The 17,605-nt window shown below is 43.1% G+C and overlaps 1 protein-coding gene across 8 annotated transcripts in view; it reads right to left on the reverse strand.

Annotated features, from left to right (window-relative positions):
• Nucleotides 1-17,605, reverse strand: part of PTPRT (protein tyrosine phosphatase receptor type T) — a 467,492-nt gene that overhangs the window by 40,702 nt on the left and 409,185 nt on the right. For 5 of the 8 annotated variants that reach the window (XM_064674278.1, XM_064674277.1, XM_064674280.1 and 2 more), the window contains 3 exons: nt 14,148-14,225; nt 13,912-13,947; nt 4,732-4,919 (listed from right to left, as the gene is read on the reverse strand). In XM_064674278.1, the coding sequence (XP_064530348.1) occupies nt 4,732-4,919; nt 13,912-13,947; nt 14,148-14,225 (302 nt within the window). The remainder of the gene's footprint in view (nt 1-4,731; nt 4,920-13,911; nt 13,948-14,147; nt 14,226-17,605) is intronic. The other 3 variants (XM_064674284.1, XM_064674285.1, XM_064674282.1) reach the window with 2 other exon arrangements.

A 17,605-nucleotide genomic window follows, 5' to 3' on the forward strand; every position in this document is an offset into this window, starting at 1 on the left:
AACCCAGGAGAAAGAGTAATAACTCTGTAATTGGGCAGGCCTTTGATCACACATAGATTTCCTTTGCAGACAGTTGTTTCCAAATAGCAGCTCCTGAGGAAAAACACCCGACCAACAAACCCACACACAACAAAAAAATCCCCCAGTAAAAGAAAAGAGGTGAGAAAGGCTCATTTTCATCTTTGAAGACTGAGGAAAAAGGTGCCTTATTTTTCCACTAATATCAAATTACAGCAGGTTGACCAGAGAATGGCAGCAGGCATGAGGCACCTAATTAGAGCCTGATCTGAAAAGGAAAACAAATAAAAGAAATAAAAGCAAACCCTTTCTCATGACTTCCATGTGGACTGAGCTGTCTTGTCCAGAGAAAACACATTCAGGCCCAATAAATCTCTTTTCAATGAACAATATCCTTTCATGAGATTTGAACATGAAATTCTCTGCTGAAATTGATGGTTTTATATTTGCTGATAGAGCCTCCAAAGATTTAAGAGTCCAGGAATTTTCATCTCATTCAATCCCACAGAAATCTCTGCTTCCCACAGAACTGCCCAGCCCCAAAGGGAGGGAGCTGTGTGAGCAACACAAACTGCAGGGGAGCACCTTATAAACCTTTTATAAACATCAGATGAACAAATTGGGGTAACTCCATGTACAATGGTTGTACAGCCCAAAGAATTTTCCTGTGTGATCACTAAAAATGCAGCACCAAGAATTGAAACTGCATTAAAAATAAAGACAAAAATATCAATTATAATGAGGTTGCATCCACAAAAAGAGGAGCACATCTAATGTTCTGCTCCTTCAGGTTTAGTTGGTACAATAACTACCTCCATAACTGCAAAAAAGTTACTAATTTTGTTTCTATCTGCATTATCAGCAGTGTTAAATCAGGACAGATCACTCAGGCACTGGTAGTTAATTCATATTTCACAGGAAACGCTCCCCCTTCTTCCTTTGACTTGGTAACAGCAGAATTTCAGTGTTCAATAAACTATACTTGATTTTTAGGCTTTTTCTACTTCTAAAACTTTCTAAACTCCTTTTAGAGAAGTTTTGGGAAATTTATACTGAAATATCTTCCCACCAGTGAAATTTAGGTTACAGTGAAGCTTTTTAAACTATAAACTGATCTAAATTTTAGCTGAAATTACAAGGATAGATCTCTCAAAGTCAGATTCATCTCAATCAAGCTTCCTAAGCACCACGGCCCAAACATGACTGAAGTGTTCCCATTAAATTGAGGCTTACTGCAAGCCAATTTAAATTTCCAATGGATGCATTTAGTTAGTCTGCTGTTTGTTTTTAATTTAAATACGAAAATTTGAATCCTTCATCTGCACTGATCTACCTCAATGCTGCAGTATTGCTGCCAAAGGCAACAACATCAGTTAAAAGCCTCCCTGTTCATCCCAAATTGTGCCATGGAGCCCTGGCCCTCTCCCTGCAGTCACTCTCTCCTCAACGGTGGTGGAAAAACTGTTCCCACAACTCTGCTGAGAGCCAGAATTAAAAAATGTTTTGGCCAAAAAAAAAATAACCTGAAAAGAAGTATTTCAGCCATTCATTTTGCAGTGCTATGTCATAACCTGGACCACTGGATCTGTTCTTTCGACCACAGGAAGATGTGTAGGCAGAAATTAAAGGGTTAAAACCCAGAGGTGACTTCCATAAGCTGAAGAATTTCAATACTATGATGCTTGAGGAAGGAGCCACAAAATCCAAAATAGTTAAACCATCTCAGTAATGCAGCAGGAGAATGTGCTTTAGTGACATCCTAAATCATAATGGAAAATGAGTTTGGGTAATTAAGCTTATTATCTCCTCAGCCAGTAATTGGTGCTTGCAGTAAGTCTACGGGACTAGTCCCACAGCTCACAACAAATCAGGGCTGATATGTTCTGGAAAAGGAACTGGAGACATTTAAATGAGTCCTGTTTAAATGTTTATGGCTATTCCTAATCCCAAATAGTGCCATCTACACCCAGAGCCACAGATAAGATTTTTTTCCCTTCTGTTCTGCCTGTTTCGTTGCTGAACAGAAGCAGCAGCCAAAAAAGGTCCAAGTCACACCTTGCCCTCAGGTGCACAGGAAGGCCCAAAATAACCCCCCCACGGGGAGTGCTGACAGATTCCCACATTCACACTCAGTTATCATCCACTTCACACCAGCACTGACACCTCTTACACAATCACATCCTGCTTCTCAGCTCAGCCTGGAGCCACCAGAAATGGGTTTTTTCTGGATGCCCTCAGTAAAACGCGCTGCCTGTGCCCCAACATGGAGGTGGCAGGCAGCCTTTAAACAAACATGGAATGCAATTTCCAGGTTACCGAGCAGAGATGGGAATATACAGAGATAAGAGATTGTCATGTGTGACTGATATGCTCCCTTCAAAGCGATTTTTCATGAGAGTAAAATTATTTGGTAACATGTCACTAAACAGGCTGCAATTTATGCTATCAATTTGCAAAGTAAGTAGAAAATCAGCTCCTTGGAAGAAAAAAAAAGAACATATTTGGAGGTGACACTGATATTAGCGTCTGAAAACACGTTTTAAAAAGAGACATCAAATTCTTTTTTAAGACTTTACCGACTGTTCTGCAAAGCGTTTTGCAGAGCCGGTTTTGCAGCTTTGTGCTCCTGCAGATCCCCACTCTCAGCCGGGCTCCAACCTCCCATCCTCCAGGAGATTCCTGACATCCTCCCTGCTTTTGTGGCGCTGCTATTTGGAGCCGAAGTGCTGCTTGCATCCCATGCTCCAAAGCCCGAATTCCAGCCTGGAAAAGCGCCCCTTACGGCGGGCAATTAGCGCCGACTGAAGGGTGGAACAGCCCAGGGGATCTGTGAGCTCGTGGCAGCCTCCAGGCTACTCCTCCTAAAGAAAGGAATTATGCAAATCCCTGGAATGTCACCGTCATTACACACGTCTGTAGATGGCACTTTCTGGGAAAGGCACAAACTTGTGGAGCTGAAAGTTGCATTGACATTTTTCATGCTAATGTGCTATTTTGATAATTACCCGTGCCAGTGCCAGAAAATTACATATATGCCAGCACCTGTTTTCTTCTTGAGCATCAAGAGCTAGAGCTCAGGGCATCTGTAATTGGGCTGAATGCAGGTTTGGGTACTGCTCATGGAAATGGAGGCCGAGGGGGGGCTCAGCAAATCTCCTAAGGGAATTATTACCCTTTCTCAATATTAAACACAGCTCTTTATATTGATAGTTTAATTAGCACACTTGATTATGGGGCAAGAGTGAGTAGACCTGGTTAACATACAGTTTCCAGAAACATGTGCTATGAAACAGTCTTTGATTCCGTCTGATTAAAAAAAAATGCTCCTGGTGACAACCAGGAAAAGAGTCCCTCTCAATTAGAGCAAAGCCCAGCACTGAGGGGGGACAAACCCCATGGACTCTCACTTGCAGGGTGCAAAAGTGAGCTGTTTTCATTAAGTAACTTATTTTTCACAGCTGTTACGTTATTTTTAAGTAGTTTTAATGCCACTGTGCATATTAATTGCTTATTGCCTTCCCACAAGCTTACTACATTCATTATAATTATCCCTTGCTAGAGCTGAGCCTCACATATGTTTGATGCTATTTCCCTCCTCTGTTGGCTCTGCTTGAAATGTATATTCCTTTTCCAGCTCCTCCCCAGTGTTGTGTTTTTCTGGTCATTTGGTCATTATGTTCCTGGTCATTCTAGCTTTGGGGTGAAGATGTGGAGGGGAAGAGGGCTGTTTTCATTTTTCCAGCTTACCTTTTACTCCTCTCCTCACACAAATTTGGAAGTGCCAGAGGTTTGAGCGTACTGGAAAATTCCACCTTCATTTAAGCTGCACAAATTCCTGCCTTTGACTTTACAACTCTGCATTCAGGTCATGGCGCTGTGATTAAATTTGATCAATGGTGTGGGAGTATTTGGAGCTCCCCCAAAAGCTCAAGCAAAACCCCTTCCTTTTCTTACACTTGGTTTACACTATCCAAGGAAAGCAGATCAGTAAGGAAGGGACTGTGGGACTCCACGTCCTGCATTGAGTTCAGCACCTGTTAAATATTTACTGTCTGCTCTTTATGGGAGAGAGGGCACATACTATGGGATGAGCAAAATGTCACTGACTTATTGCTATAATAAACACCTTCTCTTGGTACCTGAGGGCCACCAAAGGCTGACAGTGCTGTAAAATCCTGCCCTCATAAACCAAAATAAGAAAGGAAAGGATTAAGAGGGTGAATTAAGGAAAAGAAGCTCTTAAAACACAGTTATCCTCCCTTCCAAGGTTCTATCCCTCATGAGTACAACTTCTGGTGAAGAAAGACAATGCACAGGTATCCCCAAAATGCCAGGCAGTGGAAGGACTGTAGGAAAATTTATTTCCAAGGTCAAGAACATTGGACTTAAAAGAACATTCACCTTCATGGCTTGTCAAACACGGGGCCTGGGGAAAGACACACCCCCTGTTCTTCTCAGGGCTTTTATCATCCCTAGCCCCCCTCTGTGGGGACCTTCAAACATCTCTGCAAGGATTTACCTTTTTCTCATACCAGGGAAAGTTTCTCTGGAATGCAGGAGGAGAAAACATCCAAAATTGTCTTTAGGACAGATGCCTCTTCCAGGCAGGAAAATCTCTCTGAGCAAAATAAGCCCTGATCTCACGATAAATCATTCGGAAGGGTCTTCTGCCCTTACACTCCTCTACTACAAGTGAGTGAAGGTTCCTCTTACCTCATACTCCTCTTTGAAGCCATAGCCCTGTCCCCTCTTCATCTGGGTGATGTGCTGCAGCAGGTCTGCCACTCGGATGGCAGGCTGGAACTGCCCCCGGGGGTAGGACATCTCCACGGGCTCGCAGCTGCGGTACGGGTGGGTCTGGATGGTCAGCGTGGGCTGGGGCATCTCTCCATGGCTGCTGTCTGTTGGAAAGACAGGGAGGCAAAGCAAGCTTTCACCACTCTGCTATTTCCAGGCTCATTCTCTGTTTTACCTGTTTCTCCACCACCCCGTAGGTTGGGGCGGGCGAAAGGAAGCAAAGAAGTAAGTCAGAAACACACACTACATAAGTATATAAATAAGTAAGAAACAAACAGCCTTCAGCTGCCTGGAAACTAAATCACACTGGAGTAATTCCTTGTGTCAAGGACACAAACACAAAGAGATGGGAACAGAACGAACAGCCAGCCAGGCTGCTGAGGACACAGCATAGGGGTGAGCTCCCCAGAACTCCAACAAAATTACATACCTGTCTTCACAAACCTGCAAAGAACACAGATGAGCAAGAGATTCAAGCAGCAATTGGGGTGTACAGCACGAGATAACTGAAAGGGGCCCAAGTGAACAGCAAACAAATTATTAGCATTTCAAATAAGCCACATGGGACACCGGAGGTAAATTAAACTGCTCCGCTAGTTCTGGCCTAAAATTTTATATGTCAATTACAAAGATGGAATATCATCAGAAATAATAAAGCAGTGTAAAAATGCAGTTTTCCTGCATGCAGAAATTTAAATTTCAGATGTGTAAACTTAATAGGAAAAGGGTGTTTTTTTGGAAGAAATGGATTGAAAGAAATCTATCACTATGCAGATGGAACTGCAACCTCCTATCTCCAGCAAAACTGTGTACCCAACAAGATATTACTGGTGAACTAATAGAAAAGAATTTAAATAATAACTTCAATTACCAAACAACTGGCTGTAACAACTTTTAATAACAGGAACTCAGATTAAATGAAAAATTCAGTTTCTTATCTACCAGAGTTGACCAAATTTAAATAGTTGGCCAAATATACCATTGGTTTTTCCTGAGATTACAGGGATCTGAGATGCTCAGGTCCTTCCACACACACAGTTCTTTCTGATCTTACCCAAAGCCAAGCTTTAGCAAACAAAAAACCTCCCTCCCTCAGACTGTTGATAAACCCCCCTTAAGCTGGCACACACGGGGCTTGTTCACTGACAAAGAGCTGAAACACCCCCTCGTCAGCAACACTGCAGCCGTGTCTTTGAGGGGATAAAGAATAAACAAATCAAATTGCAATTTCAGGGTGGGCTTTGTGAGGCAGAAATATGGTCAGAATGCTACTGTAAATATTGCTTGAGAAAGCACTGTGGGGCTGGATCAGAGGCAGTCAGGGCTCCCCGTGGCCCTCCTGTGAAGGTGGGCAGGAGCAGAGAGGTGAGGGATCCCTCTGCCTCCTTGGCAGCTGGTGAACCAGTGACATGACAAAACATGACAAATAACACCTTAGCTGGTTTACTGTTAGATTAAGGGGAAGATATGAAGACAGGGATATGCTGTGTTTGGAAGCTGGAGGACTGTGAGGAGGAGACAGGAATGCCAGCAGTGGACACTGCTGCTTGATCACCAGTGAGATAAAATCATCTGGTGGGTGAATTATCACATCCTGCTCTTCTGAAATAAATTAGCACACTGCTCTGAAGATGAGACTCCTGAATTTAAGGATTTCTAGGTGCCAGGTTCTCATCAACACAGTCACATTCCCAGGACACTCGGAGATTTACAGGGCTATGGCTCAAACGAAGCAACCCTCACACACAAAATGTGAATAAATTTGGGATTTAAGGAAGAGTAACATCCAAAGCACTTGTATAATCATCCCTAATGCTCTGACTAATGACAGTGTGAGAACTCTGAGCAGAGGGAATTTCAAGGCCTATTAATTCCCCTAGTTGGATTGGCTTTCCCAATGCATCTTTCCCCCCCCATTCCCTATTAAGCTCCCGTAATGGGAAGGAGAAGATTTTTATCGCGGACCATTTCCGACAGACGTACTATGCTTAATTTTCCATCATTAGGTTTAATACAAACCCAATCTCACAATTGGCTTCTCTCAGGAACCTGCAAGTAATGCCACAATTTTATCAGCCCCAATTAAAAAACATTATGAGATCCCTATTCGAGAGGGAGCCTTAAAACTAATGTGTGGTTCTGGAGTTAATACAGGGAGGGCACAGCAGAGCACAGGCCACCTGTAAAATGCAGCTCAGATCAGCCAACTCCTTTGCAAGCAATTACTGATTTCTCTCCTCATCAGTTCCTTTAATTCTGCTGTACTTGGCTCTCTTCTCAAAGAGATGTGTCACAGGGAGACGTGAGAGCCAGAACAGCGATGCCCCCTCCCTTCCAGAATAATTTCTCTCAAAGTAGGTGCTCGTGTTACGGGTCTGGAACAGGAAGAAGGTGCTCAGAAGCAAAGAGGGGTCTGTCTCTGGCCTTTGAGTCTATAGTGACAACTGGTCTATTTGGTCAGTGAGATAAAAATTGGTAGAAACCCCATTGATTGTAGGAACAACTCTTGCAGCGTTGTCACAGAGTCACAGAATGGTCTGAGTTGGAAGGGACCTTAAAGATCATCTTGTTCCATCCCCCCTTCTATGGGCAGGGATACCTCCACTAGACCAGGTTGCTCCAAGCTCCATCCTTGGACACTTCCAGGGATGGGGCAGCCACAGCTTCTCTGAACAACCTATGCCAGGGCCTCCCCACCCACACAGGGAACAACGTCAAGTGTGGTCCATGGCATCACACCTTTTGTGTGCCCCTCACCCAGCCACGTGCTTCTGCTTAAAGAAAAGTATCACACAACCTGGGTCATCCTACTCTCAGCCCTGTGACACACAGCTGAAACAAGATCATCACCTCCTCCAGACCTCCATGACAAACACATCCTGAACATCCTCTGTGCCACCTGCAAGAAAACCCGATCCCAACAACTGCACCAGCTCCAGACTGTCTGTTGTTGCCACCAGCATTTTATCTGGGCCAAGGAAAATGTAGAGGTGCTTTTAGGGAGACAAACTGCCACATAAGAGGCGAGCCTGGAGTTTACACGTTGTGCTACTAAAGCCTGATGCAAGTAACACATTGTTCCTCCTCCACCTCATCAGCCCATGAGTGTGGAGCTCAGTGTGGTTAATGAGCTGCTCAGAAAGGCACAGCACCCTCTCCAAGATGTGCTGTTTACAGCAATCCTGTGAACAATTCACAGTGCAGGTAAGAGGGGAGGGAGCAGCAAAGTGATCTCTCACCAGGACAGTCAACCCAGAGAGTCTTTAGAGGGCTGGCAAACGGGCTTTGCTTTTCCTGCAGGTTGCAGCTACGACCCACATCTCATTCCTTTTGGCACAATTATTACTGGAAAAGACAACAATAGATACCAACAAAGTCAAGCCTGTACTTTAATTGTTGCACTAAAGGCAAGTCGAAGCAATTTTCCACAGTCCCTTTTCTCTGTCAGCTTCTCACAAACATGTCCCCAGTCCCCTGCAGAAGAGGATGACTTTGCAGGACAAACTGACCAAGACTTTTCACTAAATTTTTGGCAGTGCCTCTAAAGCACGTGTGCCTTCCACGAGTTTTTGGTCAGAAAAGAAAAGCAAGAAAATATCTTTTTTTTTTTTTTTTTTGTAGGAAAGTTGCACGAAATAATTCACTCTAATGCTCAGAAACTACCAAACATACAGAATCATGCATTGGGGTTTTCTGGATTATACTTCATATGCACATCTTATTCCTAGTCATATGTCCTCATATTTGTGACAGGAACACACCCCATCATATTTCATTGCATACCAAAGATGGGAGTACAGTTCCAAAAAATAATCCAAATTAAAACATCTCAAGATGTGGTGATTCCATTCTGACCCCAAAAGTTGTGGCAATGGTTAATTACCCTCGCTGTCTAAACATTTCCTAATTGCAATTTGATTTTGCTTAGCTTCGATTGCAGGCACTGAATCTTATTATACCTCCTGTTAGATTAAAGAGCCCTCTGAGCATTTGAAATCCTGACCCATGTAGGCACTGATCAAATCACTTCTTCAGATCCTCTTTGATAAAGCAAATCAATTGAGAGCTTCTGAAGTCTCATTAGGGCAGGCTGCTCAGGGTCCTGGTTCCTTCCCAGAACCATTTCCAGTTTTCCACAGTTCTTTTTTGTGCAGCTGTAAATAAGACAGGTGTTCTGCCTGTTGCTGGAAACACACTCGTAATGAGAGGATAATTTCTAATATTAGCAGCTTGTGACAGCAAGGTCTGTTACCCTTGTTTGTTAACCCTTTCTAGTGCAATACTTTTACTCCCACACTAAGATATGCCCTTTGCCAACACAGATGCTGGCACATTCATGATTCCCCATCCCTGGAAGTGTCCAAGGCCAGGCTGGATGGGATTTGGAGCAACCTGCTCTAGTGGAAGGTGTCCCTGCCCATGGCAGGGGGTGGAATGAGATGGTCTCTAAGGTTCCTTCCAGCCCAAACCGTTCTATGATCAGCCTAAGAGTTCACAGAACACCCTGAATTTTTGCAGAAGACATTAAATTAATGATTCACTGGCTCTCACATAACTAGTCTGATTGGGAGACATTTCAGGCATCTCAGCTTGCGTGTTTAGTGTGTAACTGCAGAGGATCAAATTTAACAACGTTGACTTCACATATTTGTAAACTCTCCCTGCTTATGAAATGGTGCTTTTTGTGACTCTCTTTGCTGGAGAAAACAATCATGAACTTGTTGAACTCAATTCTGAGGTCTTATTTTGCCAAAAGAAACAGAACAGAGCCCAGCAGGCAGAGGGGAGCTGGAGCAGAGGCCAGTGAGGTGGAATCTTCCCCCATTTGATGAGTAACCCTGAGGGTGAGATACTATTGCCTGCCTATTGCTGTTACACCATCTTGTATTATATACTTTTGTGCTACCCAGACAAGGGAAATAAATATGTTTCCCTCCACAGAAAAACTGATAAACTTCTCCACAGATGTCACAGATAAAGATGAAGAGCAGCTGAGGAATTAGATTCCCAGTCTCAAAGTGACTCTGTATGATCAGTGCAACATCCCAGTACGGCTGCTGGGAGGGGACCTGCTCCTCCAGGCACCTCTGGGGATTAAAGCTTTAGATGCTTTTATAGATATCATCTTGTTTTGTAAACACAGTTAGAGAAATGGATATCTGGACACAGAGTATGATGTTGCCTCCTGACCAGAAAACCAACTTAAGCCTCAGACAACTAAAAGCAAAGCTGAACGTGTCATCTTCTGTACATGGAGAAGTTTCTTTCAAAACTTTTGCTTTAATAACCACAAATTCCTTCTGTGTCTGAAACGACAGGCCTATCATCTCTGCTTATATTTTTATTCTCTTAGCCTTGGCAAGCGATAAGATGTGGTAAGACATCCTTTGCACAAAATAAATTATGCTTTGAGTGGTGTTTGTGATGGATTTCATTACACACAGAGCCAGTCTCTCTACACCAGAGTAAGGGTTGTCATCTTGACATCTCCTGAGGATGACTCCAGCATGGCTGATACCTCCTGCCCTTACACCAGGGATATGGTGCAAGTTGGAAAAAATAATTTGCTTTTTTGTGTGCATCAAGGTTTTGTTATATGATAAATATCCAGCTATAATGTACTATCTACAACACCAACAGTGCTATGGCAAAGCAGAGTCAAAACATCCCTTATCAAATGATATCAACTGAGCTATGAAAAGCCTTAACAAAAAGCCTTCTGATAGCAGGCTTGACAGAGAACAGAAGATACACCTTCCATTTCAAAGGCTGTGAAGAAGCCACATATCCATAATTTTTTTTAAAAAGTAAGTAATTTTCTCCAGGTTCTAGAGATTTTTAAGACTTGCTTGGTAAACACCTTATGCAAGAGCATCTAATAGTATAAAAACCATTCCACACATTTTCTTCATCAGTTAGCTTAGAAAAAAAATCCTGTTAAAGGCACAAAGTTCCTTTGGTGAGGTGGGCAAAGATTTGGGGACAAATATAACTGCAGCTCTTCAGCTGTGTGGACCTTGCCAAGTCAAATCTCTCTTTGCCTCCTCGGTGAGGAGAAGGTGCCAGACCTACCCACCTCTCAGAGCAATTCATTAGTTACAGCTGAAAAACCACTGGCACCTTCAAAACACCACAGGAAACTAGAAGCCATTAATGGCTGGAAAAGAGAGTTTTCCAAGCCACCTGATGTTCTGCAGGCAGAAAGAAATGTAAGAGAAGTTCAGCTCAAGGATCCCTACAAGGGTCTGCCCCTCCATTGCTCCTTCTGCTGCCAACCTGAGCACAGGGAAATGATGGGAAAGCCTCTCCCACAGCTCCTTGTCAGGGGCTGCCATGGCCTGGGAGGCTGCAGATACAACTGGACAGGTCAAGCCATTGATTTTTGAGCTTCCATTGCATAAAAATAACTCATCCCACAATTAAAAGAACCAGTAATGCTGCTACAGCAGCAATATTGGCTTCTGAACATCTCTGAGTCCTTCAAACCAGGTTGTGGATACACCCACAGCAGACTGGTTAAGAATGGGCAAAGCCCATCCAAGCTACATAAGAGTGAAATCCAGGGAAAATTTCTCTGTCTTTCTAAGGCCAAGCCAGTTTCATGACAAGGAGGCTCTCCCTGCTTGTTCTGCCCATCTGCAAGCAGCTACAAGGCACTGCAGTCCCCATCCTCTCTGGAGGGCAGCAGCTCCTGTTGTGAGGATCCTGAAATGAGAAAAAGGCTAAATGTCCTCACATACTGCTGGGAGATGACAGTGGATGCAAAGGAAAGACATGCTGGTTCCCTGGGAGAGACTGCACTGATCAGATCTCCTGAACATCCTCAAGAGGTCCTGGCCATGAACATTTTCTCCCAAAAACAACCTCTCAGCTTGTGCTCCCTCCTCTTCAGGTGAACATCCACCTCTTTTATTTCTCAGTGTCAGATATTCAGTTCTCTAGTGAAGGTCTTTGTGAGAAACATTTAAAATCCAGAGTTGTCCAGGACTGGAAGAGAAAATGACCTTACTAAAAACATGCATTACATAAGAAAGGATTAATCAAGCATGGCATAGGGTAGAGGCAAAACCAAAATCCCCTGGATCTTACTATCAACAAATCTTGTCCCAGTCAAGCCTAGGGAGTCATCTACTACTGCAGATACAGAACATTTATTAGCAGAATGTACAACAGCTGGGAACAAACAGTGCTGAACTGCAGGCAGAGCCCAGAGATGGATATTGGTAGTGGGATGACTGATGTCCCTTTTAAGATATCTTTCTCTTTCCTGGGAATGAATATTAAGGAACATCAAAAATTAAACTTATTTTGCTCATACAGCAACATCCAAGGTCTGATGAATCTTTCTGAGAAGCCAGAACACCAAGGTTTTAATTTGTCTTCGAGTCACAAGACAGAAATTTCTCCAGTGCCAAGAAATATTTCACAGCCTGTTAAATTCAGGTGGAACTGGGGTGGTGACCAGTCAGTGTAATTCAGGTCTTAAAAGTGCTCTAAACTTCGCATCCCATGTGTAAAGCAGGGAAATCAATTCTTACTCAGATATAGTGGTTAGTAAAAGTTTAAAAGAGTTTTGAATACCTAAGTTAAATTCCTATTTCTTCTTTTTCCTCTCTAAAATTTGGGATTTTTAGAGTTTTGGGGGCTTTTTTGGCTTTTGCTTTGCCATGAGAAGTACAGATTGAACCTGTTCATTGCTCCTTGAGCTTCAGGAGATAAAATGTGCAGTTCACACCATAATTCTGTCATGACAGAGAGGGAAAACAGCTCCCCCAAACGATGATCAGGTTTTCCCAGATGCTGAGTGCAAGACAGAGAAGTTTCACATCTTCCAGCAAACTGCAGGTCAGGGCCCTGTTCTTGAGGCACAGCCAAAAGAGAAACCTGGCTTTGGACTTTTCTATTGAGTCTCTGGGAAATGAGAACAAACCTTCTGGAAAATGGACTCCTTTCCCTGCCCACCTCATCCCAAGAGGCCTCATCCATTGCTGTCAGCTTTTGACAGACAACAGGATGAATGTGTGTGTTGTGGCAGCCCCTCCAAGCCTCTGTGCCCAGGCTGTCAGGCTGGAAGCCAAAGAACAGCCACTGGTTGTAATTCCATCCTGGTCTAGGATGGCCCTTCAGCGTGTTCTGAGTGATGTTCAAGGCGGTCACTGCACATTACTGGGTCTGGGAGGGAGCATTTACTGCAGATAATCCAAAATGACAGGTCTGATAAACACCACTGGTGAGATTCTGATCAACCACAAATCATCTTCCTGCTTCTGATCAACCACAAATCATCTTTCTGCTTCATAGCAGAGGAACTCATAAATCAGAGAATCAGAATGGTTTGGGATAGGAGGGAACCTAAAGACCATCTAAGTCCCAATCCCCTTCCACTAACCCAGGTTGCTCCAAGCCCTGTCCACCCTGGCCTTGGACACTTCCAGGGATCCAGGGGCAGCCACAGCTTCTCTGGGCAACCTGTGCCAGGGCCTCCCCACCCTCACAGGGAACAATTTCTTTTTTAATGTCCAATCTAAACCTGCTCTCTTTCAGTTTAAAGCCATTCCCCCTTGTCCTGTGACTCCAGGCAGGCCCTTGTCACAAGTCCCTCTCCAGCTCTCTTGGAACCCCTTTAGGTGCTGAAAGGGGCTTTAAGGTCTCCATGAAGCCTTCTCTGAACACCTCCAGCTCTTCCAGCCTGTCTCCATGAAAAAGATCCCTTCCAAACCAAACAGTTCTGTGATTCTGTGCTGGCTGCACAGGCACAACCATCTCCATGAGTCAAAACTAAGCCACAGGCAAGGCTGTGTGTGGGGAAATTTGGCCCAAAACCCAAACCTCATTCACAAAAAGAAACACCAAATACTTGTTAGAACTCCTAAACCTTCATTTTTTAACTGTTCTTTCCTTTAAAAAAACCCAACACCCAATTAATAACAATAATAAAACAGGAATGAAACAAAAGCTTTCCAATTAACACACGACCCCAGGATTAATCGCGATTTTGGAACCCAAACACTTAGCAGTGCTCTCTCTCCAAGTTATTTTCAGGATACAATGAGTGTGTTTGCTCTCCAGTGCCACACACCATACCTGTCTTCTTACCTAACAGCGTGGTCGATGGGACAGTGTCTGATGATACTTTTGAGATGGAATCCCGGTCACCCACACGACACGGATCAATGGAAACCAACAGAAGGTCAACGGGAAAAAAAGTCACAGAAAACGAAAACAAGGTTAGCTGTGGGTCACACTCAGGAGCCTCAGTCTTATAGGTCATATTGGGAAACATAAAAAAGCAAAGGAAATTTAGAAATGAAAGAAAAGTCTGGCACTAGTACCTGAGTAGTAGGAATTCAACATAGATTTGCTCTGAAGGGTTTTGCTTTGGACAGAAAATGAACAAGGAGAGGGTGATGCTAGGTAGGAAAGACATAAGGAAAAGACTTTAGACATATATTAAGAGAGAGAAAGAGAACAGGGAGAATGTTCCTCAAAGAACACAGTAATATGGGATATATAAGGCTTATCAAAATGAATTATATTTTTCATCTCGACATGCATATTACATTTATTACATTGTCATCATGATGGATTTTCTTTAATATAAGCACTCCACACCCCAAATATAGTATTATAGTTACTGTAAATCAATATGTTCCTACAAGGGATACACATACAGCTACATTCACAGGTCTCTAGTCTAAATATCAATTTTTTTAACCAAAGAAGCAAACTTATGGTTTTATCTCTAGGAGAAATATTCTTAAAAATGACCCCCAAAATACAAACTGCAGAAAGTCAGTATTAACAGTAAAATAAACCACAAAAATACACAGGCAGGGGAGCAATTTTTTGGCTAAAACAGCACAAGATTAAAAGGGACTTGTTCTTCGAGCCAGGGCTGTTCACAGCAAACTCTATAATCCTTTCCCCTGTGAGTTGGGTTCTTTCAGCAGGACAAGCATCCCTGCCTTTTCCCATTAAAGCAACAGATTTCTCAGGACAAGAATCCACAAATTTCCATATTAATAAAATCAAGTATTTCCATATTAATCAAACAATTTTGAAAAGGCTCAACATCTTCACGATAGATTTTTGTCTTGATAGTAAATTTATGAGGTTGGTTTATACCTACAATAGCAAACATGTACATTCTTATGGTAATCCATCATTTTTGAAGGCATATCCTTTTGTTATCACTCTGCATTCACTCTTGGAGTTACAGGCATTTATTTATCTCCTCCTCAGAATGTTGGGAAACAAGCTAATACAAATCTCAGTACATCAGAAAGATGACAGCAGATAACACAGGAAAAACTATTCCACAGCCCAGTGGAAGTAGATAAAACTCAGTGTACATCAAAGTAATTTCAGAAGCAATTTTTGTATCTCTAGAGCAAACACCGCTTAAAAACTTCGAGTTACTCTATGGGGAAAACCAAAGAAGTCGCTGGTCTAGGGAGTTCCATAAAGTCAGAATTACCTCCTGAGCAGTTTAGAATCATCTAGTAAATGAACTTGCTCTCACTCTGAGTTCTCCCAGCATATTTTCAGACTTACACCACTTGAAAACACATTAAAACAATTGAATTTTTCATAGTTTAGTCTGCTGGAGCTCTGCCCCAGCTGCCCAGAGCTAGAAAGCTTCTCTCCTCTGGGGCCTCTTGCTCTGTGTTTGTCAGCCTAAATCAGACCCTTCTCTTACCACACTCACAACTTGGTCACTTTGGTAGATACATAAAATAAGATCTAAACAGAGGAATTGGTTTGCCCAGCACCACAGAGCAAGTCAGTGCTCAGGGCTTGGAGCAGGACCGAAGGTTTTCTGGAATTTGGGAGTGTAAAGAACTCACAGGGTCTTATTGCCTCTCCAGAACTGCTAAGGATAAATTACTGAGGCAGCTGAAGATAAACCCCTCCCTTCAGTGAGTTTGATTAAAAATGTTACCACATGAGGTTTATGAAATGAACAAAAACCCCAAAAACAAGCAAACAAACCCTAAAACAAACAAATACCCCCCCCCCCAAAACAAATCACAAAGAAAACAAAACAACAGCAACAACGTTTCCCAATACTTTGGAGAACTTCCTCCCCAAATCAATCAAGTGGTGGCTTGTATAATGAAATGTGTACACAGTGCTGCTTCCTAACCAGAGGTTCTTACAAGCACTCAGCTCTGTAATCAAAGGGAACACGTCCAGAGAGGATTTCATATCGGGGTAGAGATTAAGACTTCATTAAAAATTCTCTTTGTATTCCCTGGAGTGGCACGTGAGGCCACATGGCAGACCCCTCTAGTCATGCAGAGTGGTGGAGGTTTCTTCCTAGTCTGAAAATTATTCTTTTTTCATTTTTATAAGATTTCTTTTGTGCTAGAAACCCCCACAAAAATCCCAGGCAAACCAGTAAAAGGGAATTTAGTATATTTTCCTTTTACGCCTTTGATGAAATGTGGGTTTATTTTTTATTTTTAATAATTTTTGTACTAAAGAAAACACCTCATATTCATGACACTACAAGTCCTTGGACTGCACTTAGCAGGTGACCAGATTATGAGTGAAAATTGTCTATGGGGTAGGAGTAAGAACCAGATCTTGCTGTATTTGTCTTTTATGAGTCAGAGTAAACCTAAAGACCTTTGCGTGTCACTGATCACAAAAACACTCAGGATATGGAAAGGTGTGAGTTTATATGTTTCTTGGTTCAAAGGGATCCTTAACATCCTGAGTGCCACTTGCCTACATCTTCCTCTCATCTTGTTCTCCTAAATAAAAGCAGAGTAACTTGGTAACTGTGTAGTAGTGTCTACTACTGCAAAACTCAGCTCCCCCACTTCAAAAATGCTGGAACACTAAAGCCACAGACCTCATCTCTATCAGCCTCACCCCTGAAGGGTGGCTGGAAAGGGGTCTCCTCCCAAAGTGAGATGTTACAGAAGCTAAGCACACCTTCATAAGGCACTTTCTAGCAAAACTGGCTGCATTTTAAGGCATTAAATCCTCAGACTCAAACAGTTCCTGCCAGAACCCCTGCCAGGATGTCAGGATGGCTCTGCTGGGGCCATGGAATTCTCCTGGCCAAGCCTGCTCCGTGGCATTTTAGCACAGCACAGCCAGAAGAGCAGAACACATCAGCAGTGCATCACTGCTGAGCTCCTGTACTGCTGCTTCTCCCATCCCTGCCCAACTGCACGAGATTTCTGGGGGGTGACACCCCCCTGCACACCCTCCTGGTCACTGGGGGACAATTTAGGCCCATCTTGCCTCCAATTTGCCATCTTGGTGCATAATAACCCTGCACAGACCAACGTCTGCGTGTGACTGTGCTGCTTTCCAGATGTTCCTGCACACCAAAGAGCACACTCCAACACCCAAGGACCTTCATCTACCTCTAAGGGATTTAGGATGTATTTTTATTTTTTAAAAAGCATGATACTGGAGGAAACGAACAACTACAATGAGCCTGCTTCACCTCCACATAATCCCTGAGTAAAACCAGAGAAGCTGGAACAGCCATGGAATAATTTATGTTGCAGCAAACACCTTCTCTGATTCCATATGGTGTCAGAGACAGAGGCTGAGTCCAAAAAAATCTCTTTAATTTAGACCCCTGTATGCATCAATAAGAATCCTGCCTGGATAACAACTAACACTGCAGAATGGAAGGAGGGATGAGGGGCTTTGCTTCAGGCCAGGAAAGATAAATGCCCAATTTTCTACCACTTCCAGCAAGACCTGAGGTCTTGGTGCCTCCTCAGAGAAGGAGGGGCTGAGAAGCAGAAGGGCAGCTGTTCAT

This window comes from Pseudopipra pipra, chromosome 17 (genome assembly GCF_036250125.1).
Source record: "Pseudopipra pipra isolate bDixPip1 chromosome 17, bDixPip1.hap1, whole genome shotgun sequence".
In the NCBI taxonomy this organism is placed as follows: Eukaryota; Metazoa; Chordata; class Aves; order Passeriformes; family Pipridae; genus Pseudopipra; species Pseudopipra pipra.